Source organism: Anopheles coustani, chromosome 2, assembly GCF_943734705.1.
Source record: "Anopheles coustani chromosome 2, idAnoCousDA_361_x.2, whole genome shotgun sequence".
In the NCBI taxonomy this organism is placed as follows: Eukaryota; Metazoa; Arthropoda; class Insecta; order Diptera; family Culicidae; genus Anopheles; species Anopheles coustani.
This window is the reverse complement of record NC_071289.1, coordinates 47,381,485-47,408,308: the sequence shown is the minus strand read 5'-3', so window position 1 is coordinate 47,408,308 and position 26,824 is coordinate 47,381,485. Positions and strand designations below refer to the sequence as shown.

Here is a 26,824-nt window from a genome sequence, read left to right as displayed (position 1 = left end):
TTCCTTCAACGGTTGTAATTTATTCACTCCTGCGTGTCAACAAGTTTTGATACAAACCTCTGGTTTGTTGACGTTTTTTCATTGAACACCTACATTCGACCCGCGTTGATGATGATGCTAAATATGTTTCCGTAAAAAGGCTTCTCTTACCGCTTTTCTTGTTATTCCGTGAAAACATGTGTGATTAATAAACATTATCATCTTTTATTTACGTTGAACAAGTCCGCACGATGCACAGTCGCTTTACCAAATGAAAACACCAATGACAGCTCAAAACTGATGCACAGCCAGCTTAGAAAAATGTTCAAGAAGAAAACATTCATCAGTCCGTGTCTGTACACGGCGATACGAATTTCCGCACCCATAAATTCAAACATCGGTGGGATTTAGGGCAATTTCACTGCATTTTTCAAAAATAACCGTCAATTTTTGTGACGAATTACTGGCAGAACGTAAAGCACTGAAAATGATAGTAGCCTGTAGTTTAAGCTTAGAATATCTAGTTAGTTCGCATCATGCGTCGAAAACATTCAGAGACAACCCTTTAAGAAAGAAAACTAATTATGCACGATTGCATAATCAATGCAAGTCATCTTACGAGAAACTTGTGGAGAGACTCCGTTCTATAGTTCAAAAGGTTTTCGATTTTCCGTTTCTAAAAAAATAAAAATAAGCGATAAGGTTATCCACGAAATTAAACCAAATAAGATAAGCGGTATTTAATCAGGGCAATCAAACTAAATCCAAAGTGAGTGCAGCAAGAGTGGGGGTAGTTTTACTTCCAAGATGATGTAATGGATGGGGGCCTACATTCAAATTTTGAAAGACAATTGTAAAAACAATTTCGAGAAATTAGGACTACAAGGAAGATACATATTCCAACTGGATAACGATCATAAGCACATAGCCCTAAATTTCAAGCTATGGCGCCTTTCTTCTTCTTCTTGGCGTAACGACCTCTTGGTCATGCCTGCCCGTTAAGGGCTTACGAGACTTGTTTCCCTGTTGTACGTGGATAGTCACTCCTCTCGTACAGGGGAGGGTCTGGTCTCGGTTGGGATTCGAACCCACGCCGTCGAGGTGGTGAGCCCCGGCGCTCATGAGCCGATTTTCTAACTGGCGCTACCGCTCGGCTGTCGCGGACCCCACTATGGCGCCTTTGTAATATCCTAAAATAACTCCAATCGTCCCCATAGAGTCCAGATATAAACCTGATAGAACATGTTAGATGATTCTATTCGTAAACGGACAATCTCTAACAAGGATTAATTGAAACGGGCATTGCAAGAAGAATGGGACAGAATTCAACCCACCGTCACGGAAAATTTAGTCAATTCCATGCCACATAGACTAAAAAGTGCCATTAAATCACAGAGATATCCTCCAGAATATAAAATCTTTCCTCCTTACTCTAGTTTTTTCGAAACTAGAACAAGAATTTAAAATAGACGAATACTTTTTGCGTTCATAATAAATGCATTTGACTTTGATACATTAAAATTTGAATAATTCATAAGAATTGACCAATTCTCTACCGCACATGCCCGTTTAAATTAAATGTTTGTGCTTCGAAATATGGGGTTTCTTAGAAATTTTAGTTTAATACTTTTTGGACCTGCCTTGCTCCTATCTGTTCTTTTTTACTTTGCTTAAGTAGATCATAAAGGTTGTAGGCATAACCTTTTCTGTTGAGTTTCTTAGCATCAGAAGCATCGTTGCTTTTCCCCTTACATCTCCAGGTGATTTATTTGTTCCCAAAATCTACAAGTGCATTTGCAGTTCGGAAGAGGAAGTCACATATTAATGGTAGATTTTTCATTAAGATGGAAAACTAATCGATCTCAAGGCTACATGGAACTTGTGAACACCTTTTCGATTCAATTTAATGAAGATACAATAGCTGAAAATAAACACTGCAATTCACGTAAGCAAAGTATCGAAACAATGGTTTTCGGATTAGCCAACACAAAGTCCTAGCTTAAGTACCACAGAGAATTTGTAACGAATCTGTTATTAAAAAAACTTTCACTTTATTCTTCCTCCGTTTCCGAGCCAAGAGAAAGCTCTCTTCCTTCTTGGATCCTCTTTATATTTTTTGCCTCAGGTATTTACAAACCCGACCGTCGATCGCTAGCCGACCACGGTTATTCCTCTTTATCAGCTGATCGCAGGCAGAGGTGACCCTGTGAGGTGATTTATCCTATCCGATCTTTTTTTATTCCGACAGGGGGCTTGAAAGTTGCAAACAACATAATTTGGATACGATAACATAATTCAAATATGTTGGTTTGCAACAACGAATTCAGAGCTAGCGTAGTATGTATCCAACAGTGACGTTACTTAGTGATAAAATCCATGAGGCACATGATTGAGAATTTATTTGATCGGAGTTGTCTTAAGAATGATTATTACCTAACAAATATCAATCCAATCTTCTTCTGGGTAAGAAGATTGAGACAAAATTCTTTTATCTTGAAAGAAAAATATACCTTGTACATGGTAGAAGAAGTTTCTATAGAAATATCAGTCCTGTGTATTTCCCCTCAAAAAGAGAAGAAGAAAGAGGAGATGATTCGATAGATAGAGCTAGAGCTTATTTTCGCACAGTTGCTCTATTCTGATGTGCTAAGACGCTTCCGCTTATAGTTACCGTCTATAAGCTTTATACTTCTAACTTACCATTTTTCTAAAGAAATCTTTTACAAAAGCATTCAATTCACACAGGCATTCATTATCTGTGGTTGTGTAAAATACATATAAAAAACCTCGACCATTTGTTCAAGGCCATTTATACTAATTGCCCCATGCAGTAGAGATGTCAAGTATCTCGCTGGATTCGAAGCTCAAAAATAGTAATAATAACGGAGTGAACTTACCATAACCTGATGGAATACTTAAAATCAATAACAATACCTTGTTGCAAATACGTTATGTAAATTTGCGTTATCGACATTTGAAATACGGTTAAAATAATTTATGCAATTCTCACTATAAGCAGATATAGTAAACAAAGTTTGAAAAATAAGTTTGAGTTCCAAAATGTTGCATTGAAACCCATAATTTTGCGAAGCCGTTATCCAAAGATCCTCGAGAGAAGCTTGTCGTTCATGTTAATCCTGTATTTAAATTGTTTATTTTCTTTTCCTCTTATCGTGTGTAGCAAGCGTGATGTCAACTCGTCGAGCTGGTCCTCCGCCGATGCAGCAGTTGCAGCCGCAATTGTCCATTTCCTATGGCGAACCGGAAAAAAAACAACGCAGCAAATGTATGTCTTTTGTGTGTTGCATGTGGAAAGTGTTTACGTGCATTTTCTCACATGTGACGCTGGTTGCGACAGTTGTTGCGTACTGTTTTCTCGGTGCGTTTACCTTTGAACGTCTCGAGTCGGAAAACGAAAAAATCGTAAGATATTTTTCGGTTTTACAATACCAACTATTTCGTTGTATTTAATAACATATTTTCCGTTTGCGATAAGAAATTCACGTATTTTTTATTACTTTTCTTATTGTCAAAAAACAAACTTGCTTTGTAAATGCGTACCTTTGTGTAGGTTAAAAAAAGTATCCGTGCAATTCGTGTTAATCTCACGGACGCCATTTGGCAGATGACGAATGATAGACCGGTATTACACCAGCAGAATTGGACCACATCTGCTATAGCTCATTTAAAAGTAAGTAACCTTTGAAAAACCTCGTAGTGTCTTGTTAAAAAATATTCATTTGCAGTGCATTAGCTTAAACAAAATAATTGTTATTCCAAAGAGCAGCCAACAACCTCCTCTCTGTTCATTCTATAGGCTTTCGAGGTAAACATATACGATGCCATGAAAAAGAGTGGATGGGATGGAAATGAGGAAGAAGACCAACTTCAGTGGACCTTTTTTGGGGCACTGTTTTATTCTATCATTGTCATAACAACAATTGGTGAGTAACAAAAACTTCACGAAAACGATTTAACATGTACCTTAAACGCACCGCAGGGAATGAAAAACCAAACTAAACATTTCCGTGCAAATCTCAACCTCGTGGAAACATTGATTGCTTTTGGCCGAAGGATGCTAGTTTGCCCGTTTTTCAACCTTTTTATTCGTCTGTCGTGCTTGATCAAACTGTGGTCCAAACTGTGGCCCTCCTCCGAATCCACCTAGTGGCCTTGGACCGAACGGTTGTTGCTGCTGATAGAAGCCTCCAGGGACATAACCTCCCGATGGGAAGAATCCTCCAGTCTGTCCACCGAAGGCCGGATTTCCAAACCCACCACCATAGGGATACGGGCTCCCACCGGGATGGTAGCCAGCTCCGTTATGGGGAAAACGCGGGTACGGTCGTCCGATGATTCCGGTTGGTCCACCGGGTCCCACAAGAACGCCGTTTCCGCCAGCTCCATAGCCTCCTAGCCCACCGCCGTATCCTCCTCCGATCTGCGGTCCAGGGTAGTATCCGCCGCCCAGTGGATTGCCTCCTTGGAACGGGAACGCCCCGCCACCGGGATAGGCCAGGTTAACTCCGTAGGGGTTTGGTCCGAACTGTCCGTTGATAGGGCCGGGAAAACCGCCGCCGCCTCCAAACTTCTGGTTGATGCTAACAAAAATAGCTCCAACCACATGACACTTCAGTTAACTCTTGACATTGCTACTCGAACTTACCCGAAATCATTGGCTTGATTTCCTTCGCCAAACTCGCCCGAAAACTCGTCATTCTGGGGTCGTGAAAACCCGGGTCGTTTTGTCGTAGTTTCCTTTACTTCGTACCGTCCCTGACTGAGACCATCAAGGCAGTTAAGAAAATGTTTAGATCGTTGATTTCTCTGATTCTATACTTAAGACTAGTGTTTACCGCTCAGAAAAGGTGGCCCGCTTCCTATCTGAAGTCACTTGCTGACCCTGGAATGCAAGCACATCGCTACGCACGTTGAATTTGTCTTGACCTGTTTCTGGATTTTTCCCGGCATTGCTTACCCCGCCAGACCAAGACCAACGCTCCTGGGCATTCGTTAGCACAAATAGAAGCGAAACCACCAGCAAAGAAAAATGAGCTATCCATAGAGCGAGTGCATGTAGAGGAGAAAAATAGATTGGTATTAATTGATCTATAGCATATTTGTAAAAAGTGATCAAAATATCATGTCATTTTAAGTTCACTAGCACGATAAAAAAACTTACGCTAATAATTTTAATATCTAGCAAAATATTGCTTGTTCAACTTGTTTGTCAACAAGTATTTTATTTCTATATTTATATATACTATATTGCCAAAACACAAAGTAAATTTTCAAGTTTGTTTCGAATAAATTTATATCTCACACTCTACCGATCCTCAGTTAATCGTATTCATAGTAAAGCCATTACACTGCTTAAATAGTAAAGTTTATCGATAAAATACATACTTTAATTAATGTTGGGCTACGTACATTGAACCATGTTTTAATTTAGTTGATACAGCGTATCTCCGCCTTTGTTGACCTAAATCTTGTTTTATTTGGCCGTTGACATTGGGGCAGACAGCGACCACGCTCCAAAACGCATCCAAATTTACCCACTACACAAACGTTTAATGGTGGGCCGAGGTTCCGTTCAGAGTTTTGTTGCACAGCGCGTAATAAAAGACAGCATGTAATTAATGACGAAAGGGTATGGTGCTCTTTTCACTAATTCACAAATTTCTGCCGGAAATATCTATGAAAGTTTGTCCTCCCACGCTACATATGCTGCCGAATAAATAAAAGGAAAGCGGACAATATAGTACAAGATAAATTATATTTAAAATTAAGAGCGACGTAATAAATGCTTTGGTTGGGAGATTTCCATCAATTGACTTATTACACTGCGTGTAGAGTCGCTGTGTAATAATTTATCACATAGTTCGTTACATTTATATATTATGGTTTATGTTTGATAACGGATAGGCAATTATGCCAAACATAAACATTTTCTAAATATTTTCTATTCACAATGAGGTAGCATCACCGCCGATAGTCATTCTGTTGAACGCATGTCTGCAACTTCACTGTGCCATTTTATTTTTGCACAATGCGCAAAAAACTGTTTGTTTGTTTAGTTCAGTCACATTGTCAGACATTATGTCCTCTAACTAACAATCTGTGATGATATCTCTCGTTTTATCTATAGCAAGTCTGTTAATCAGCATCCTTAAAAAAAATCCAATTAGAGTGATTATTCAAATGAAGGGAGAGATGCCAAGAACAAACGGCTCGTTGAATGACCACGCAGAATAAAAGCATAAACTATCAGAAATATAAATGGACTCGGTCAAAAGAATAACACTGGTGCGTCTGAGATCAAAATAAAAAACCATGGCAAATAAAAAACACTCTTTCTTAAAACTTCCACTTTCAATATTTGGTATTTCCAGTATTATTTCAATCACTCGCGTCACTGCGTGGGGATAGCTCTTTACAGATATGGCTACAAACCACTTTAAGTTCACCTTCACATTGATTCGCGAAATATTTACCCTATATATTGATGTCGAGTACTATTCATTGATGACGAAATAGAGACGTCGAATGTACAACGAAATCATGAAAAAACTGAATTGGTTATATTCTATTATTTGATGCAAATTGTGCAATGTTTCCACAACATATTATTTAATTGTCTAGATCTGTGCTATGTGAAACATTTTGGAAACACAATTCAGTGTTTCATTTGGAACCTTTTTTTCGAATTTGACATTAATTTTAGTTACTTTATATTTGACTCATCATTTTAAAAAGCACAAACTGAATATATTACATTATTCAATAAAACTATAATTTCAAACGCACTATTTCAGTAGTTCACGTATCACAGTTTTTTGTATCACTTTATCATAATTTGTTTTTAAATTCACTTTTCAACTTAATTCGGTACCTTTCTTTGAGGCGTTTTTCTGTTAGCCGATTACTACCGAAGTCGACGCGATACTAGGTGGTAGCTTTTACAAATTTACTTCTCTTATAGTCTCCCCGCTAAACGCACACCAACATGCGCTGTTTAACAAGCACGGCATAGACTGTTCGGAGTGATGCATAACGCCTTTTTCAAGCGTAACAGCCTCAAAGATCAAGTCTCAGCTCCAAAATTTCATTTCACAGTCATTCATACTGCTCCATGCTGCCTTTGTCCAGTGCAAACGCCGCCTCTGTCTTAAACAAAAGATACCAACCAACGACACAGCTACCATAGCTGTCACGACTCAGAGAGAGGAAGCTGTCAATGCATGGAGCTTCGGACAAACGAAGTCAAACAAAAGGAAAAATCTTCCACAAGCCTAACAGTGGTCACCATCTCGAGTTGTGCGCAGATTTAAAGCAAAGTTGCTTGTTTCTTCTTGTGAACACTTTTGCTCTCCCTGAGAAATTTCCCAGTCAACAAAGCGACCCTTTCAGATTATTACATAATGATCTATGACGACGGCAGTTGTATAGCACGCGAATTTTGACTGTTTTTGAGAAGTTTAGTTCATTAGATAGTATTTAACGTGTTCATGTTCGATCACATTATTTCTTATTTATTCACTTAATTAACTCTTGAATTACATGGTTTTGCTTCCCATAATATATTAGATAGTGTTATAGACATATGTTAAAAAAAATAAAACGAAGGAATGAATGATCCAAGAAAAGCTGGCTTGTCTTTTGAAATACATTTTAAAGATTTTCTTTTTCCTACAAACTATTGTAGAATGGATTCGGATAGGATAAAAGAAACACCATTAAGGTGTCCCAGTCATCTTAGTCAGTTTTGTATCCGCAAGGTGGCCAGATGTAGGTTAAGGTTATCTACCGCTGCTTGTTGAATCCCACACGCGTCCGCCGTTGGCGGTTCACGAGGTCTATACACCATCGGAGTCTTTTTTTTCTTTTTTTTTCACGGGTCCATCAACGCCGCGATGACTCGTCGCTGCAGTTGGTTTCCGCTAACCTTCGCACGTTTTTCGCACACAAGTTTTCGGGCCCCCTTGTGGTGATAAATTCGTTATTCTGGCCATTCTTCTTTTACCTCGTGTACAAATATGGGAAGATGCTTGTGAAGTCGATTAAAACGGATAAAGCAGTTATTCATCAGACGACAATTCGTTGGACAAAATTCTGTAGGAAAACAATTTCAGCTTGAAACCATGGCTGAAATATTAGCGTAATTAATACTTTTACGCTGGCCGATATCACGACATTGTGTCATAATAGCGTATTCTTATGATCTTATTCTAAATCGTTCGCATTTCGTTAAAATATAATTTCATAACAAATGCCACTGTTTCGCAAGTTTCAGTACAATGTAATAGAAAATGTACAGCACAATGTAATGTTTTATTAAATTTGTACAAATTATACTCCGCCAAAACCAGGTTGAGATGCTGTTACATCCATCAACAACATCCTCGATTGATTTGAAATCAATTTGCGCTGTCATTGGAGCGAAAAGTTGTTTCCTTTTAACGGTTATTTAATATTATCTGTGTTAGGGACAATCGGGGCAATAAGTCTTCCAATTAGTGTGCCGCTTTACTATATAAATAGATTAATGGAAAAATCGGATATAAAAAATACATGCAGGCTTACCGTTTGCTTGTTGAATTTAAAGGCTAAACTGTGATCTGGTTGAGCTATTGCGTTGCATCGGTTTAGTATGTTAATGTCAAAAAGTATCAACATTTATTTGCGATAATTAAAAACCTTCTTTTCTTAAGATGCTTCTTACCCCATTTTCCTTACATGCCCGTTTGGCTTTATACCGCATCTTCGTTCGTCCCACTGCGTGTTCAAACACATGATTAACATGGAATAGGAACTACGGTTATTCAACGGCAGTTGCGAAGCAAATGTTCAATTAACCGAAAATGTTATGCTTTTTGTAGCGTATCGTTGCGTTAATGATCGACAAACACAGTATTACGAAATTGCCATTGATGATTTCGTCCCAGTAAATAAACGTAACTCTGATTGTCAAAGTTTTCTTAAGGTACTCTCCAGGCTCTTTTACATAGGATGCTAAAATTCTATCGATAATTTTATACGCATCAGACATATTCTACAAAACAGGGAATTGTGGTTAACGTCTATCAAAAGGATAGCAATTAACACGATCCCCTACCATTTCTTGATAGTCTACAGTTAATAAATATCAAAGGTAAATTTATTACTCTTCGAACACCGCGATGAAATCTTTTACATGTAAGAGACAATATAGTTGCACTTTAAATTAACATTTCGAAAGTCTTGTGCAAACATGGACAAACCATTGTAGTGATTAAATAATGGATGAAATTTGAAATATTTATTTTTTATTTGCTGCCCAGGATACGGTCACATAGCACCAAAAACACAATGGGGGAAAGTATCAACCATCTTTTATGCTATCCTGGGTATTCCGCTTATGCTGCTTTGTCTTTCGAACATAGGTGATATCATGGCGAGCTCGTTCAGGTAACAAAACTGAATCCCTTATGTCCAGTTTCCGTTGTAATTGAAATATACTTACACAGGTTTCTTTACTGGCGTGTATGCTGCTATGTTTGTACACGCGAACCCAAACGATCAAATACTCGGCGCGGAAGAAGTCGAGGAACTATCAGACAGGGGTGAGTTGAACACAACAAACTTCAGATTTTTAGGTTTTAATACATTATTTATAATACAAATAATTTTAATCTGTTGTTGTTTCATGGAGATTCATTTTATAAGACCAGCACACTATTGATCACGTGTGCCAATATATATAATACTTCCATGTTCTTCCAGAAGAAGCTCGCTGCGATCCAATCAAGGTCCTGGAACAAATTTAAGACGATCCGTACGGAATTCACAACGCTCTGCAGATTCTGGATTTGATCCGTATTACGAACCAGGGTTATCCCATTCGTATTCCGAGTCAGATTGTAGGTAAGAAATTAGAAATATTATGGTTAGGATAGATGGATCAAAAACGGTAAAAGTAAAGTCCAAATAAATAACACTCACATCATTGTAGAGTATAGCATTAACTAGAATTTGTATGGTTCACAGGTATAATTCAAACTTAGAAGACCATTACTACCCAGATAATGATAGAAGCATGAGACAAGCACCATTAAAGTACGATCCGCCGAGTTCCAACGGTCCTGGCGGAATGCGACAGAAAATGCGTGGCCCTCACAATCAGGAGGAAATCTTGAACGACGGTTATCAATCTGGTCACCAGCAGATGAAAAGACCACCAGCACAATCACGAGCAGAAACTATGGGCCTCGATCACTCACAACGATCGCTACAGAAGCCTCGTCCAAACGATGCGTCGTATCGAAAATCGCCAGGTATGATGATGTCAAAAACTAAGAAATAATTATTTGTAACCATGCTGCTTATCGCCAAGTTTTAACACTAGTAGGGCAGTAATTTGTAGTGGCAAGTTTTTTTTTAGTGTGAAACGACAAACCAAGAAGGACTTAGTCTCTCTTTGAGGAAAGTTTCTGTAACCATCTTGAGGAAACTAACTTGCAGCTTGGTGGTCAGTCGTTTGTATCGAAGCATATTTCCACATTTTACTTTGAAATTTGATTCAGTTGAAAGGTTGGTTCAATATGAACATGTTTTAATTCCACAGGCATGAGGGCTCAATCGCTCGATCGGCGCATGTTTCGGCAAGATTCACAAATGATTGACATGGACGATGAGTCTCCGTGTAAGACACCAATTCTTTGCAACAAGTATGCCATCGATGAGGTGGACGAGGTAGGTCGTCCAACGCGTCCTAATCCACGTAGCCAATCGATGCCACGACAGGCACGCTACGGGGATAGTCTGATGCCAGACCGAATGCCGTATTACACGGAAGACAACGAGTTGGCGGAAATACAAACAGTTCGCAAATCAGCCCCAAGACGCCGAGAGCCCCGCCCTTGTAAGTGATATCTGCTTCATCTATCATCTTCTGCTATTTCTGCTATTCCCACTATTTATCTATGCAGTGGCGATCTCTGCGTGTGATACGATCATAAATTCTTCGCAAAATTATGCGAAGAATAGTACACATATTCAAAATTTATCAATGCGTTTAGACAAAATTTATCAATGCGTTTTTGCTCTTCTGTTCTAAAATGTTGCTTGTTGATGTTACCCAAGTGTAACTATTTTATTTCCACGAATTCAGACGATCAGTTTTCAAAGCACTGTATTGGCACGAAACACTATATAAAATCCAACACATCCCTGATTAAAAAAAAAATTAAAATTAAATCAAAGCAACACTTCGCATGGGTCATAACTCACCGTTAATTACCTGTTTCTTTTAAAATCTCTCTCGTACCCACTGCTACAGTACCAGCGCCATCGCCACGCATAATGTCACCGATGGGATTTGCAGTTCATCGTCAGGCCCGGCATCTTCAAAACGTGATGGACGATAACTCGCTCTATGATGATGAATGGGATATGCAGAGCGGAGAGTTGCCGCCACCATCAATCGTCCGACCCGTGCCAATATGGCTATGCGTTTTCCTGGTCGTCAGCTACATCATTGCTGGGGCATTCATGTTTTCTGAGTGGGAAGATTGGAGTTTTCTCGATTCAGCCTACTTTTGTTTTATTACCCTCACCACTATCGGTAAGCAGTGATCTATTTTCACTTAACCTAACGAATCTCAGACCATTTTTTTATTGTTTCCGCAAGTCAGTTGTCATGAAATAACAATCCTAGTGGTGGTTGTTGTTTTAAAATTGACGCACTTTTGGTAGAAATAATTGAAAAACTGCTTCTATTATGCAAAATGAAATTACATCACCCAATCCTTCTAGTATTATATTTCCAAAACTGCTCCATTCACATTTGAAGCGTAACCATGTAAACTACCCTATTTTTTTTTATTGTAAAAATATGTTTACTAAATTCTTTTATCATACTTGTAATCTTCTTTTACAGGCTTTGGCGATTTCGTACCGGCACAGGGGGTTAAAAATGATTCAGAAATCTCGATAGCTCTCTGCTCACTGTATCTGCTGTTTGGTATTGCACTCCTGGCTATGAGCTTCAATCTAGTGCAGGAAGAAGTAATATCAAACGTTAAAAGTGTCGCTCGGAGACTTGGTATACTGAAGGAAGAGGAAATTGATGATTAGACGAACATTTTTCGACCATCATCCATGTTTAACTAAGGCGAGAGGAGGATGCCTAGAATATGTCCATGGGACATTATTAGTACGCTGGTGCTACAAGTTCTTGAAAGTGTTACTGTTGGATGATTTAAAAATAAAAATCGCACTACAATTGTAAGGTTTCTATAACGAGATTTATTTAGTAGAATTTTGCACAAAATGTGCATGTCCGATGACTGGGAAGGACTGACATAAGGTAAGATTAACCAAATACCCGGTTGGCTATAGAGCTCATGAAAAAAAATTGTGTCCAATTTTTCCTACTTTCTTTCATCTACCCTGTATAATAACGTACAATTTAGTACAAATTTAAGCCTTTCTTCACCATAAATGGTGCGGAAACGAATTTCACGGGTCTGTATCATCGTGATTATCATCATTACAGTCTCCAGCAACAAATCATTTTCACCACAAGCACTACGGTTGGCGACAGATGATACTGAAACTGCCACCACGTGGACATGGCATCGTGTGTGTGAATGTGAACTTCAGAACGATGCGATGGATGCCAAAACGAGGTGCTGCCCGACTCGATCACCACATGTCATCCCAGATCTATAGTGACGTGGCATCTGCAAGGGAGATCAGGCCGTTTCGGCTACCACTCTCAAAATGTACTAACATTACCTAAAACTCACGAGTGCATGTGTGCGCAGAGTTCGATATTTTTAGATTGTCTTCGGGGCGCTCGTTGGCGTGCCAAGTACATGTAGCTGATGACACCAGATTCTTGCCAAAAATGACAACGACGGTGTAACAGCGACATCGAAATAACGCGTTGGTGTTGGTTTGTCGTCGTCAACCCGTGTGGGATTCTCTCCCGTTCAACAGCTTTTCCTTCCCAAGGAAAACGTAAGCACGTGCAAACATACCTTAGGTGTATTAGAATAATTTACTTTCAATTATCACACCCAGACTGGATGTGTCATAAAGTCATTGAATAAATCCAACAGTTTCTTTCCACCATTTCAATGACATTTGAAGTACTTTGTCAAACTTGAATTGAACGAATACTTTTGGTATGGCAATGACCTTTTTTAAAAAAGAAATAACGAACCGTTTTCCCCACCGAGTAAACCCGGGATAGCGTTATGGTACTAGAAGACAAATGCAATGTTTCACTGCAATGAAATAAAATTTGAAACTTCTTCTGAAAATGAAAGTCATCGCAGTTTTACTACGCGCATTTCATTGCAATATTGCAGAGATCTAACCAGGCTGGTTAAGCATCGAAATATTGCGACGACTGTCATTTTCAGCTGAAGTCAAATTTTACTTCATTACAGTGATTCTTATTCTTTATATATATTATCATTGTATTCGTCTTCTAGCAGCTATACAACCATAGATTCCCAGAGGAAATGCCTACGCTGCACTTAGTTTTGAGCATTCGTTAAAGGTTATTATAATTTGTGGTTGTATCAATGTGGTATTGTACATGCTGTCCAATTATAATTAAAAAAATATGAAACATGAAAACAAAGGTTTTTGGAACTATTTAACACTTGAACTATATCAACATTGACATTATTTCTTTAAAAACATATATACTGTATAGAAAATAGCAGCAACTCGCAACATTATTGATTGAATGTCATTGTGAATATCAAATTTCACGCATACAGGATTTCACAATTCGTCCGTAGAATGTATGTTTGACACATCAGGTATTTAACCTCGCCGTATATGTTTTTTTTCTGTTCTTACCAAGATGAGCACTTCGAAGTGTCATAAATTTTGCCTCAAACTGAAACGACAAGACTTCAGGATGACGAATTGTTATTTACGGAATGGGTCAGGTAACAATCTACCGGTGGTATACGTTCTTCATCGCTTTGCTCAAAAATACACGAGACTCCAAAGAGCAACGGACTTCTTTTAAATGATCGTTCGAGGACAAATATTTACAAACAGATGTGGTTGTTAAACTATGCATTTGAAAGGGCATTATTTTTATCGATGTTGATGAATTAATCTCATTATCATGATAAATTAGCATATTTTGAACCTAGACGAATCTTTATGTTATAAATATATAATAGTCTTGAAGATCGTGTAAAATTTCAAATTATACCACTGACTGTGCAGAGTCCTTTTAATAATCATTTATTGATTGGAAAGGTATACAATATATCATAAGGGCTTGAGTTGAATCATGTATAATCTTCATGCCGAACACTTCAGTCGACAATGAGTCACATTTTCACTATTCTTAGCGCGATATAAGGAGTTACAGTAAGCATGCCCCATGCACAAGTGGAAAAATTGTACTTCCAAAATCATTCTTTTACAAAGCCCCGATGATTTCATCAAAAATCGAGGTTGAACATTTCCACATGAGACCTTTTTAAAGATGTACAAGGCTTTTCCCTTTTCGTTGTCTGATAGTGTAGATAAGTGCCGCAGATAGCAGTCATGAAGCGGGTTGTAATCGCAGTTTGACCGTCCGGTGTCCTGGATCACAGTCTTGCGATTGTTTTAGTTATTGTTTTAATATGGCATACTTGTCCTCGGCATGTGATCTCAGAGATCCAAACAATACTCCATTTCACAGTGCTAATGGTCACTGGAAAAACTTTATCACTTCATACGTGATAGTGCCTGAACATTGTCATTTGTTATACAAATACAATACTAATACAATCAGAATCAATTTAAAAAAGTATAAAATTTATTTTAATAAAACAAATAATAGTTGTAACAGTTGACAAATATATTTCATAGCTAACATAATATCTGTTCACGGAAAGAAGTTGGAAAAACAATTTAATTTGTTTTCTAAACGGCTTCTCATTGCAGAACTTCATCCTAATTGTCAAGTGACCAAACATGTAATCAACAAACAGACACTATCTCACAGATCTGAATGAATTTTTTGTATTATATAGTATTGTGATGTAAGGGCACAAGATACGCACACTAATTTCCCGGATACACCCGTAGCATTACGATCAAAAATATTCTATTTTCATACCAGACAGCGTCAAACGTAAACACAAAATGCGAAGCATTGTCGTCGCGTCCGATGTCAGCAATAGAGTGTTTCTGTTATGCATGTATTAGCTTTTCTGGGCACGAGCACCCGATGTTCTAGATCAGAAGCCGACAAAATTTGGCTATCCTTCGGTGCTGGCAGATTTTGTTAAATGTTCCAATATAAAGCAACATATTACATTTTGCTTCTATCAAACTAAATTTGTCAAATCAATTTTATAACCTAAAATGACGGATATAAAAATACTAATTCAAAATGACAAACATTTTTACAAATTAGTACATCTGTAAGTATAGCTTCAGGTAAATCAATGAGAATTTGAGATTAATTTTCTAATTAATTAATATTGTGCAGGAAAGTATGGGACTTTACCGACCTCTGATCTCGACTGTACCATCGCACGCTTTACTGAATAAATGAGATAGTGTGTTAAGGCTAGACACGTTTGTCTGACTGTGTCTTGTATCTGAGACTGTGTGTTCAATCAAACATGCTTGAAGAAACATGCTATTATTCAGTGATCTTTGCAAATGATCAAGGATCAATTAGGACGATCTAGTAAGTCGAATGCCCTCCGAATGGCAAAAGGCAATTGTACATGACATTTCATTTGAATAGGACACCGCAGTCTGCTCATAGTTTGAAACAGAAAAATAATTTAACATCAACAACGAAACAACGGAACCACATAGTCACCGGCAACGATGAAGAGACGGTCATATTTATTTTTGGCCACTATCGCAGACCGTAACACACACGGTGTATGAACGTAAACTGTAAATTTTCAGAAAAATTGGTTAAACATATTGTAACAACTGTTGGTCGAATGATTTTCACCTTCGAAGCCAGTTTTAAATCCTTCACTCATGTTTTATTCTGTAGAGAAAATATAAGGTTGCACTGTGGATAACATATAACAAGGAAATCAGAAGAAACTAAAACCATCGCACACACGTTCTCCTTCTCTCTATATGTCTTTATCTCTCTCTCTCTCTCTCTCTTTCTCTCTCTCTCTCTCTCTCTCTCTCTCTCTCTCAAACACATGCACGCACATTCCCCCGCTGGCAAAATCATCATGCTTTCTCGTTCTATCCAATTGACAGTTGATACCAACAGAAAGAGAAAGCATGATGATTTTGCCACCATAATGCTGAACAAGACATTTTCCTAGATCGTCGCCTACTTTTACAAGCCGCTACTCCACAACTGACTACGCACCAGTTGCTTTGGCTGACAATCGATATTCCACTACAGAGTTAACTTCTCTCCTTGGATGGATCTTACCGTATGATCTTCGCATGGATAGAAGCTGTAGGTTCCGTCGTGACAGCGCCTGAGTAGTACACTTGGAGAAAAAATCAGAGTCGTAAAATATTTGTACCACTAGCGTTAGTATGGGTTTTACACTTTGTCGAACACGGTCGAGTGGTGGCCCAGCATTTGTGGCAATGTTTTCAAAAGTTAGTAACAACGTTATATTTGCGGTGTGAGGATCGTGCTGTGCGGTCGGATTAAAACTGTGCCGTTTCGTGCTATTTCGCGATGTTTAATGACAAGTAATGACCTTATTGCATCGCGGGATTGGCTCGTATCCACAGAAAGATTGTCTACTGATACATTTGCCGCGCCGCTGATAAATGTGTATAGTGAAGAAAATGGAAATCTAATCGCAAATCGTCTTCACCTTCGATGTGATTCATCTGTGAAGTTTTATTAGGATATCTCAGAATCTCCCTTCTCTGGTCTAGTCCACCTCCCCCTCGCCTACGCAATCATCCTTGCACCCGCTCCTTTTCTTTTTCTTCCATTCTCTCTTTCTGTTTCTGTATTCTCTCTCTCTTTCTTCACCTCCTCCCACTCTCTCTTCCTCTCTCTATTTCTCTCTCTCTCTCTCTCTCTCTCTCTCTCTCTCTTTTTGTCTCTCTTATTTTGTCTCTATTTTTCTTTCTTTCATCAACTGACGCACACACAGGCCCATACAGCATAGTAATCAAAATCAATGTGAATTTCAATGAATGCGAAACATTCCAAATAATAAATCAAGCAGAAGTTATTCATACGCTATCTACCGCGCTGCTATAAATATAAACACGACCACCTCGTGTGCTATTTGCATTATCTGTGAAAATCTCATGAACAGTCGATTTCTAAAATCGGACGTAGTGGCAAGAATAAGTTATGTTCAATACCAACTAAGTTTCAATTATATTAACATCGGTTATCACGACATTCACGCCGCTTCCAAAAACGGTCTGAATCCTACGACCTGATTCAACCATCACCTTCTTTCAAATCGTTCAGAAAGAGCGCTAGGATTGATCTAAACTTGTCAACGACCATTCATACATCAATTTCTAAATATTACATTAACACGATACGGTGTCTACGTCTGTTTTTCTAACATAGCATAAATAATAAATTGCAACTACCAAACAATTAAATTTGAAAGCACCGGACATTCATAAGCACCAAATCTGAAAACAATTTTTTGAAATCTAGAATCATTTCCCACTGCAGTGAGTGATGAGTTACAGTTGGAGCGTGTAGAAAGTGTTATTGGTATAAATTACATTTTTATTAACCATATAAGAGAGTAGTGAATTGCAGCTTGAGCACGCTATTCATAGTTGCTTGTTCAGTGAAAATTGGTTCCGTTAAAAAAAACAGAAACAACTGAAATTTATTATACGTTTTCCTACCGTTCATCGAAATGGAACGCAAACGATCGTTAAGGCGACGTCAAAAGCCGCCGTTTGCAGAACGAGCCAAGGATCATTGCCGGAATTTCACCGCATTTATGTTCAGCAATGTGGGCATTATATTCCTTGTGGTGCTATACATGATTGCAGGTAATTAATAACATTTTTATTCATATACTTTTCAAATAATAATGATAGTTAGTAGTAAAACTGTGAATCAAAATCGTAGAAATATCTACTTTGTCTACTCTAGACTTTTGTACAAACTAAGCTTCTTACTCCTTTCTCCTACATCAGAACGATGGTGACGATGAAATAGTTAAATTACGTACTACATTACATCGAGGTTGCTCTCAGCTCGATGCTGCAAAGAGCAGTTCTTTGGTGATTTTACAATACTTTTTGAAGTTTTATACTTTTTAGTGATGTTTAAATTTGTTAGTTTGCTAATGTAAGTTTAATTTCATATGTTTTGAAATCTTTTTCGATCATTATGATGGATAAATGATGATGTTTCGTTCCAACAAAGTAGTGTGAGGAATATTGCAATAAAAACTTCAATAATATAATAAATCGAATCATCGGAGTGCTTCTAACGATAATAATAAATATCGATACTATTCGATAATAACAAATATCAAGTGTCGAAACTAACTTACACACCACTTTAGCTAACAAAAAGTACGATGAAATATAACTGTCCGACTTTGCGTTTGGCCGTCAAAATTCTGGCTTTTTCCACTCTTTTGTTTATTGCGCCCCTTGGGTATGATTTTTTTCACCGTTCTTTTTGAACGTACTTTGTAGGAAGGTGCACCAAGAAGATGCAATGAACAAAAATCATTGTTAACAATTCTAAGTACTCTAAAATCGACCAAAAAGTCGGACGCATGCTTATTATTTGAGCGTCCGGATTAACTTTTGGCCCAGTGGATTGACTTTGGCCCCCCCATTAAATGCATCGGAGGAATGATTATGCATAAGCAAGGGTGCCCGGTACCTGGTTTTCATTTCGCTTTAGAACAAATTTACACAATCTATCGAAAACGTATACTGTTGCCAAATCAACGAACAGCAGTGTGTGAGTTAGGAGGTTAGATGAAGCACGAGGAGTACGGTCGGGTCAACGTCCCATCATGAGAGGAAGGAGAACGAGAGCGGTCAGCGAGATGAGAGGAAGGAGAACGAGAGCGGTCGATGAGTTTATCCATTACTCATCGATCAGCTGATAGCTCTCGATCGAAGCTGATAAGCTATCGAGGCACGTTGACCCACCAGAATCCAAGTAAGATAAAGATAGAAGTAAGAGAAAGAGATGCTAGAAGTGAAGCCTTCCTCGGTGGTGTGCGGAGAAAGGCTTTCTTTTGAACTGTGCCACCGCCGAGGAAGGACTACATAAATTTTAAAACTGGTGTAAAAGTATTTAAGGTTTAAGTCCTAAATAAAAAGTTAAAAGTTACTAAGCGGTTTAGTAAGACTTAGTATTTTAACAGTATACCTTCGATTTGTTTGAGCCATCGCGGACAGCGCTGAGTATGGTGTGCAACTTTGCGAGAATACAGTTACACTTGCTGAAACATGGTAATCACTGGAATCTATGAATGAACTGTAATAACTAAAGTGTTTATACTGAATATTAAGATTATTTCGATGAAGCCATAAAAAGTCCCGTTTATTGTGGGATACGTATAAAAATGACATCGCCGGAGATATTTCACATAGCTTTTCAAAGGGAAATTTTGAATAAAAATATGAATGATCTACAATGAAGCATTGGTGTTGAAAATGTGAGTTTGTTTATGAGTAGCATTCTATTGGCTGAAATTCAAATGCCAGCAGCAATCTTCGAATTGAAAATGTTCTGCTTCGTGAATAGCAACGATTGCAACCCGCAATTTGCCAATTCGCTTCAACAAAAAATGATTTATCACAAATGTTTATGTGAATTCCCCATAGTATCGAAACTAAGATTGGTTGAGTGCACGTACAATTTTAGCTGCTTAAAAAATCTATGCTAATGACTCCAGCTGGACAATTGCGCTCATTTTAATTGATTAATCGTATTGAAAATGAAAACGAAGACGATTGTCTTTAACAGAAGCCGTGAATCGTTCACTGGAATTTTAAGACATTCTTTCCATTTGTCGGATATGCCGCGACTTAAAGATGGATCTGGTATTGTTATGTGTCGACATCTTCATGAAACGAATCTATGGGGCTTCCCTTGAGTTTCAATACTTTGTTATTCTAATACTAGCGTATTGTTGATATGCGACGAGGGGAAGTTCGTTGGGTCACCTTGTTTATCATACATTATTTTTTATTTTTTAGCACATTTAGGGGAAAACTTTTGTTTTGAAAATTTATTTTTTCGTTTCATCAAGGTGGGTACTAAGAGAGGTGAGCTCAAAAGCCTAGTCGTGTCAGCCATATTCAAATTGATTTCTGACAATCGTTCCCAGTTTTGTTTACACAACAACGGTGCGTAAGCAAGTTAGCGGATGTTCCGGAAACGTTTACTCTTACTGTTAAGTTAACTTAAGTGTGGTCGCGGCCAAATGGCCAAATGGCCAAACGCCTAATGGTCTCAATTGGCTCTCTCGCTCTTCTTGGCGTAACGACCTCTTGGTCATGCATGGCCGTTAAGGGCTTAGGAGACTTGTTTCCCTGTTGTACGTGGATAGTCAGTCCTCTCGTACAGGGGAGGGTTCGGTCTCGGTTGGGATTCGAACCCACGCCGTCGAGATGGTGAGCCCCGGCGCTCATGGGCCGATTTTCTAACCGGCGCTACCGCTCGGCTGTCGCGGACCCCCAATTCAAACATTAAAATAACCAAATAACTGCAAAACCCATTTGGTTGGACTTTGCGTTATTTCACGAGCGAACAGCATTTTTATGTCAAAAGCCTATTTTGACAGTAAAATTCTGGGCAAAGATGACAGTAAAATCCCTCGTTTAAGAAGGGTATTGAGGTACGCTGCTAGTGTTCGAGGGTTTGAACCAATCCTGATGCGCTTTTCACTATCACGCGGTAAAAGTTTAATTTATGTTTTTAATTCTAGTTACTAGTACTAGCAGTTCAACATCAAATTTGAAAATTCATGGGCTTGCATGAAAAATTAGCATTTCAAACTAGAGTTCAGAATTACACATAATTGTTTGTAATTTTCAGAAACAGGTATTCTAAGGAGATAGAGAATATAAGAAAACAATGTTACGCCTCCAAAATTTATGAAAACAGAAATAATCGTAAGGACCTTCGGAAGCTCCGATTTTTTAGCTCCGATTAATGTTCCAGCTGCGTTACGTTTCTCGCCGGCTGACGTGCTTGACATATCGGTACATTACATTCTAATAACGGAAGAAATAGTAAAAAAAGCAATTAGCTGTATTAAGCCGTCGCTTAGCCCTGGGTCCGATGGATTTCCTGCCATAGTACTCTCTAAGTTTGCTAAGTTGTTGCTAAGGCTATACGTCGTTTAAATTTTTCACATGTTCCTGGACCGGATGGTATCCCTTCTTCTGTGATTATCAACTGTGCGAGCGCTATCATTGCTCCTGTGTCGTCGCTCTTGAACCTGTCGCTTAGCTCAAGCCAGTTTCCCAGCGCATGGAAATATTCGTGGATGACACCCATTTTCAAAAAGGGTAACATTGGTCAGGTCGAAAACTACCGTGGGATAACGTCTTTGTGTGTGCTCGCTAAAGTCTTCGAACTAATCATACACGAGGCACTGATGAATGCGTGTAAAAGTATTATCTCACCTCTTCAGCATGGCTTTCTTCCGAAGAGGTCAGTGTCGACGAATTTGGTTGAATTCGTTGATAAGTGTATTGCGGCTTTTGGGCAAGGAAACCAGGTTGATGCAGTGTACTCGGATTTCAAGTCAGCGTTCGATCGGGTTAATCACCAAGTGTTACTGTCTAAACTGCGTCATTTAGGGATTGCCAACGACTTTATTTCTTGGCTAGCGTCATATTTGTGCAATCGAGTGTATAGGGTAAAGATTGGGGAGGTTATGTCACGTTCCTTTATTGCGGACTCTGGAGTGCCCCAAGGCAGCAATTTGGGTCCTTTGCTTTTTGTTTTATTCGTTAACGACCTGCCGCGATATCTTCAGTGGGATTCTGTGCTGATGTATGCTGACGACGTAAAAATTTTCAACGAAGTGCAAATCCCTAGCGACACTGACCGCCTTCAATCTGTGATACATAAACTGACTCATTGGTGCCATATTAATAAGCTACAACTTTGTGTGGATAAATGTTATGTGATTAGTTTCCATCGTCGTAAAAATCCGTACACTCAGACTTATATGCTTGATGGTCAAGAGATTAACAGGTGTACTACTGTACGTGACCTTGGTGCCATACTTGACGCTAGTTTGACATTTCGTGAGCACTATGAGCATATTATTAGTAAGGCTAACAAATCGTTAGGTTTTGTTTTAAGGAACTCTACGGAAATCTATGACCCTGTGTGCCTTAAATCTTTATATGCGGCGCTGGTACGATCAATACTTGAATTTAATGTTGTTTTGTGGGCTCCCTACTACGACGTTTGGAACCAGAGGATAGAGTCCATTCAACGTAAATTTACTCGCGTCGCCTTACGTAGGCTTCCTTGGTGGACTAGCGGCCCTCTGCCTGATTACCAGACTCGTTGCTTGCTTCTCGGTCTGCAGCCCCTTGAACATAGGAGAGGTGTGGCTCAAGCCATGTTTATGTTCAAACTGCTGACTGGTGAAATAGATGCACCATATATTTTGAGTCAATGTCCTGTTCGTGTTCCTGTGTACTCCACGCGCAATAATGAGTTCCTATATGTGAATCCAACTACAACGAGGTACGCTGAAAATGCTCCGATACTCGCAATGTGTCGTTCTGTGAATAAGTTTAGCAATATAATAGACTTTAACCGAACCTCTGTTACTGTTAAGGAATCACTTGTTCAATGTTGGCGTAGTAATTAGTTATAAATGTTAAGTGAAGATTGTTTTGTATACTGTATTAAAACTGATGATTCATTGGGGTGATTCACCTGTTGAATCTTGAATAAAGAACCTAATAATAAGTGTGCTGATGTTCTTTCAAAATCTCTTGCGAACCTTTTCAAATTATCATTACTTAGTTGTTCGTACCCCACTGCGTGGAAATTCTGTTGGATGATTCCAGTGTACAAGAAAGGCAATAAGCATTTGGTATCCAATTATCCTGGTGTTACTTCATTATGTGCTACAGCTAAAGTCCTGGAAGGGATCGTACAACAAGCTTTAAGTAGACATGCAACTCAATATTTATCCTCTAGTCAACATGGGTTTATCCCAAAGCGATCCGTTTCGACTAATCTAGTTACGTTTGTGTCCGATTGTGTCAAAACTATGGACAAAAGATATCAGACTGATACAATCTATACTGATTTTAAGTCAGCTTTCGACTCCATCAACCACGAGATTCTGCTAGTGAAACTAAACCGACTCGGAGTACATGTTAATTTAATAGCCTGGTTCAAGTCATACCTGCACCAAAGATCTTACTGTGTGAAGTTAAATAATTCGCTGTCCGACCCTGACGTTTATTAGCTTGTCTGGTGTACCGCAGGGTAGTAATATTGGCCCTTTGTTGTTCATTCTGTTTGTTAATGACGTGGTATTTGCGCTGCCTAATCAGTCGTTACTTATGTATGCTGATGACATTAAGATTTTTTTTTTTATGTGGCACGACATCCCCTAGTGGGACAAGGCCTCTCTCCGAAGAGAGTTTGTGTGACCGAAAGACGGTATATTATAGATCGGTGGTCAGCCGTTCGTAGACATTAAGATTTACTCAATCATAAAATCTCAACTTGATGTTATATGCTTCAAGAGAGTCTCGACAGGTTCAGCACATGGTGCTCTGATAATTGTTTGTCATTGTGTGTAGAGAAAGGTTGTGTCATTAGCTTTACGACAAGATAGAACCCGATTCTAGGGGATTACAGGCTGAACTCGCGCGTTTTATCACGTAACTTAAGGATCTTGGTACGTTACTTGACCCTCTTTCGTTTCGAGATCACATCTTGTTTATTATCAACAAAGCATATTGCCAGCTAGGCTTCCTGCATCGACTAACCACTGACTTTAGAGATCCTATTTGTTTGAAACAATTATTTGTCGCGCTTGTTCGATCCATCCTAGAGTTTAATGTTGTAACTTGGGCGCCACACACTATGACTTGGTCTGCTTCAGAAAGCATTCAGCGGAAATTGACTAAGTTGGCAATCAGATGTTTAAGGTGGCCTATGGAGCAACCACCAGTATAAACCAGAAGTCTCCTCCTAGGTCTACAATCTTTAGAGAAGAGACCTCCATGTATCGTCAGCCGTCTTTAAATCGATGTGTCTGTTTGATGATTAGTGAAATGATTAGTATTATCGCTTTTGTTACGTGTTCTGTTGTATTTAAGCATAGCATTAAGCATTGCTGAGGCTCCTGCGTGTGCCATGCAATTAGGAAATAAATAAATAAATAAATAAATAAATAAATTAGGAAGCTGCACTACTGAAGCCTTGTAATGAAATTAAAAGTTCCTACATTAAATTTGATAATACAGGTGAACGTCGATTATCTGGGGGTGTCGGGACCGGGAGGTCCCCGGATAATCGAATTCCACGAATAATCGAACATATACTAAAATACGTTTGTAATACCTGGTTTGCGTCTTGGCTAGTTCACTTTTGGCCAGTTCCAGTTATTTGATTATTCATAAAACATGTTTGAATTATTTTTTTATGGTAATTTTAAATGCTAATTTCGATCAGAAAAAATTAAATTTGACACTATTCCTAAAAAAATGTAGTGAACCAACCTGATACTCTTGGAAACAATTCAACCCGGTTGTGCAGTTGTCAGTTGCAAGACACCCGGATAATCCGCCCCCCGGTTAATTCGGCCACGGATAATCGACGTCCGAATGTAGTATAGTTTACGACGAACTGATTACAGCCGTTGCCAGCCAGCTTTGCCTCGAAAGCGGGTGATTTTGTCTCTAATACACGTTATATTGAAATAGCTCATCAACTGTTGTCTCTAAAGCAACTGGTATTGAAATAGCTCATTGAAAGTTGTCTCTAACGCATCTCATTTTGTCTCTAACTCATCTGACTATGCCTCTAACGCAGGCAAGGATAAAAATAAGGAAAAACCAAAGTAATTGTCGTTATAATACATTGTAAAACTCCAAGAACAATAAACATTATTATTTTGGTATACTTTAAAGCTATTCTTATGTATTTTTAAATAATTTTGCGTTTAATTTTTATACGTGCCTGCATACGTATCAACTAAGAAGCCTGCATTGCGGTGTTCAACTCGGTGGCATAAACGCACTTGCTTGGATTAATGTATGTCACTTGACAGTTAAGATAGTGCGTTTATGCCACCGGGTTGAACACCACAATGCATAGTTGATACGTATGCCGGCACGTATAAAAATTAAACGCAAAATTATTCAAAAATACATAAGAATATCTTTAAAGTATACCAAAATAATAATGTTTATTGTTCTTGGAGTCTTACAATGTATCATAAGCACAATTACTTTGGTTTTTCCTTATTTTTCGGCTTGAGTGGGTTGCCCGCAGTAAGAGACATCCCAGTCTCCCGAACACGTGCTTTTTCGACAAGCTTGTCGGCCGGGTTTTATTAAAAGCTCGGCGGCCGAAAAATCCGGCGTAGGCGGCCGAAAAAGGTGTCGGTTTTCAAGCGCTTCGGCGTGTCCCTTTAAAAAAGTTCTTGTAAGAAGCCAAAAAGTTGATTCTTTTGGCAACGTTGCCACTTTTACGTGTGGGTTGCTCGCCCTGTGTGTTTGCCTCGCGTATTATTTCTCCGATACACGTATTTTTGCTTCTCTTCCAACAGTCTTGACTCTGCATTGCTAGGGAATAGACGTGCTCTCCGTTCACTCGCGAATCATGCGTCGTGGTTATGGTGCGCTGTTGGATCCAACGCTCGACTCAAGTCTCGATGTTCCGTTCAATGCCATGCCTGGGATCTGAAAGTAAATAGTCGGTAATGTCTGGGCTATTCCTTGCCACGAAAACGGACACGTTATACATCAAATATTAATCGATGCTATGTGATGTGCCGTTCGCTTCGTGAACGCATTGCGAATGAAGAACGTTCATTCTTTAATGTGTTTTGACCACTTTGAATTGAGGAACGTACATTTTCCACAAAATAGGGGTTTTTTTGACCGACATATTTTTATTTGAAAAATCGTTTGCGCATCATCTCGTAACTTTCTGATGCCGATGGCTCATCAGGGACCTTATGAAGATGATTTAAGGTCCTTACACACGAACGGTAGCTGGAACGATCTTGCGGTCTTCCACAAAATGTTAGTTCGGAACAATACGAAAGTTTTTACTCGTACAGGACGGCTCTAATCCCGTTCTTTCCACCTTGAATCCGCTCAAAAGTTAAAATGTATAACTAACTAAAATTAAAATATCCGAGCATGTTATATATTATGGATTTATGGTTCATCGATCTGCAACAGAATTACAACTAGCAAAAAGATAACAAATTAGAGCAAAACCTAAATGATGGACATCCAGAGGTGCATGAAGCATAGAAAATAACATACGCTTATGGACGCGGTGCGTGGGGACGCAGCGTGTGTGAGTGGGGCGCGGTGCAAGTTCTACGCGTTGAAACGCACACGCTCTCAGCTCGCCGTGCACCGCACACACTCTCATCGCGTGTTCTCTACCCACGTACGAGTGGAAGCAAGAGCGAATGCGAGATTAGAGCGAGAGATCCGAGCCAGTGGCCGAAAATTTTAGGCTGGGTAGTCAGATGAGTTAGAGCCAAAATGAGATGCGTTAGAGGCAACTGTCAGTTGTTTCAATACCAGTTGCTTTAGAGACAACAGTTGATGAGCTATTTCAATCATCGGTGGGTTAGAGCTGAACATAGGTGGCAACGGCTGTATTGTGTGGATGCTCAATCGGTATTCCGTA

The 26,824-nt window shown here is 38.9% G+C and overlaps 2 protein-coding genes across 2 annotated transcripts in view; both read left to right on the top strand.

Annotated features, from left to right (window-relative positions):
• The first annotated feature begins 3,168 nt into the window (after positions 1-3,168).
• On the top strand, positions 3,169-12,197 carry LOC131262526 (uncharacterized). The gene is made up of 10 exons (XM_058264552.1): positions 3,169-3,402; positions 3,551-3,670; positions 3,797-3,923; positions 9,300-9,426; positions 9,486-9,581; positions 9,742-9,882; positions 10,006-10,292; positions 10,583-10,879; positions 11,297-11,581; positions 11,897-12,197. Exons 1-10 carry the CDS (start codon positions 3,169-3,171, stop codon positions 12,091-12,093), a joined length of 1,911 nt encoding a protein of 636 aa, XP_058120535.1. The 3' UTR covers positions 12,094-12,197.
• A 5,453-nt stretch (positions 12,198-17,650) lies between these two features.
• LOC131262544 (potassium channel subfamily K member 16) overlaps positions 17,651-26,824 on the top strand; it is a 73,995-nt gene continuing 64,821 nt past the window's right edge. The window contains exon 1 of the mRNA XM_058264579.1: positions 17,651-17,973. Within this exon, the coding sequence (XP_058120562.1) occupies positions 17,835-17,973 (139 nt within the window). The 5' untranslated portion in view covers positions 17,651-17,834. The remainder of the gene's footprint in view (positions 17,974-26,824) is intronic.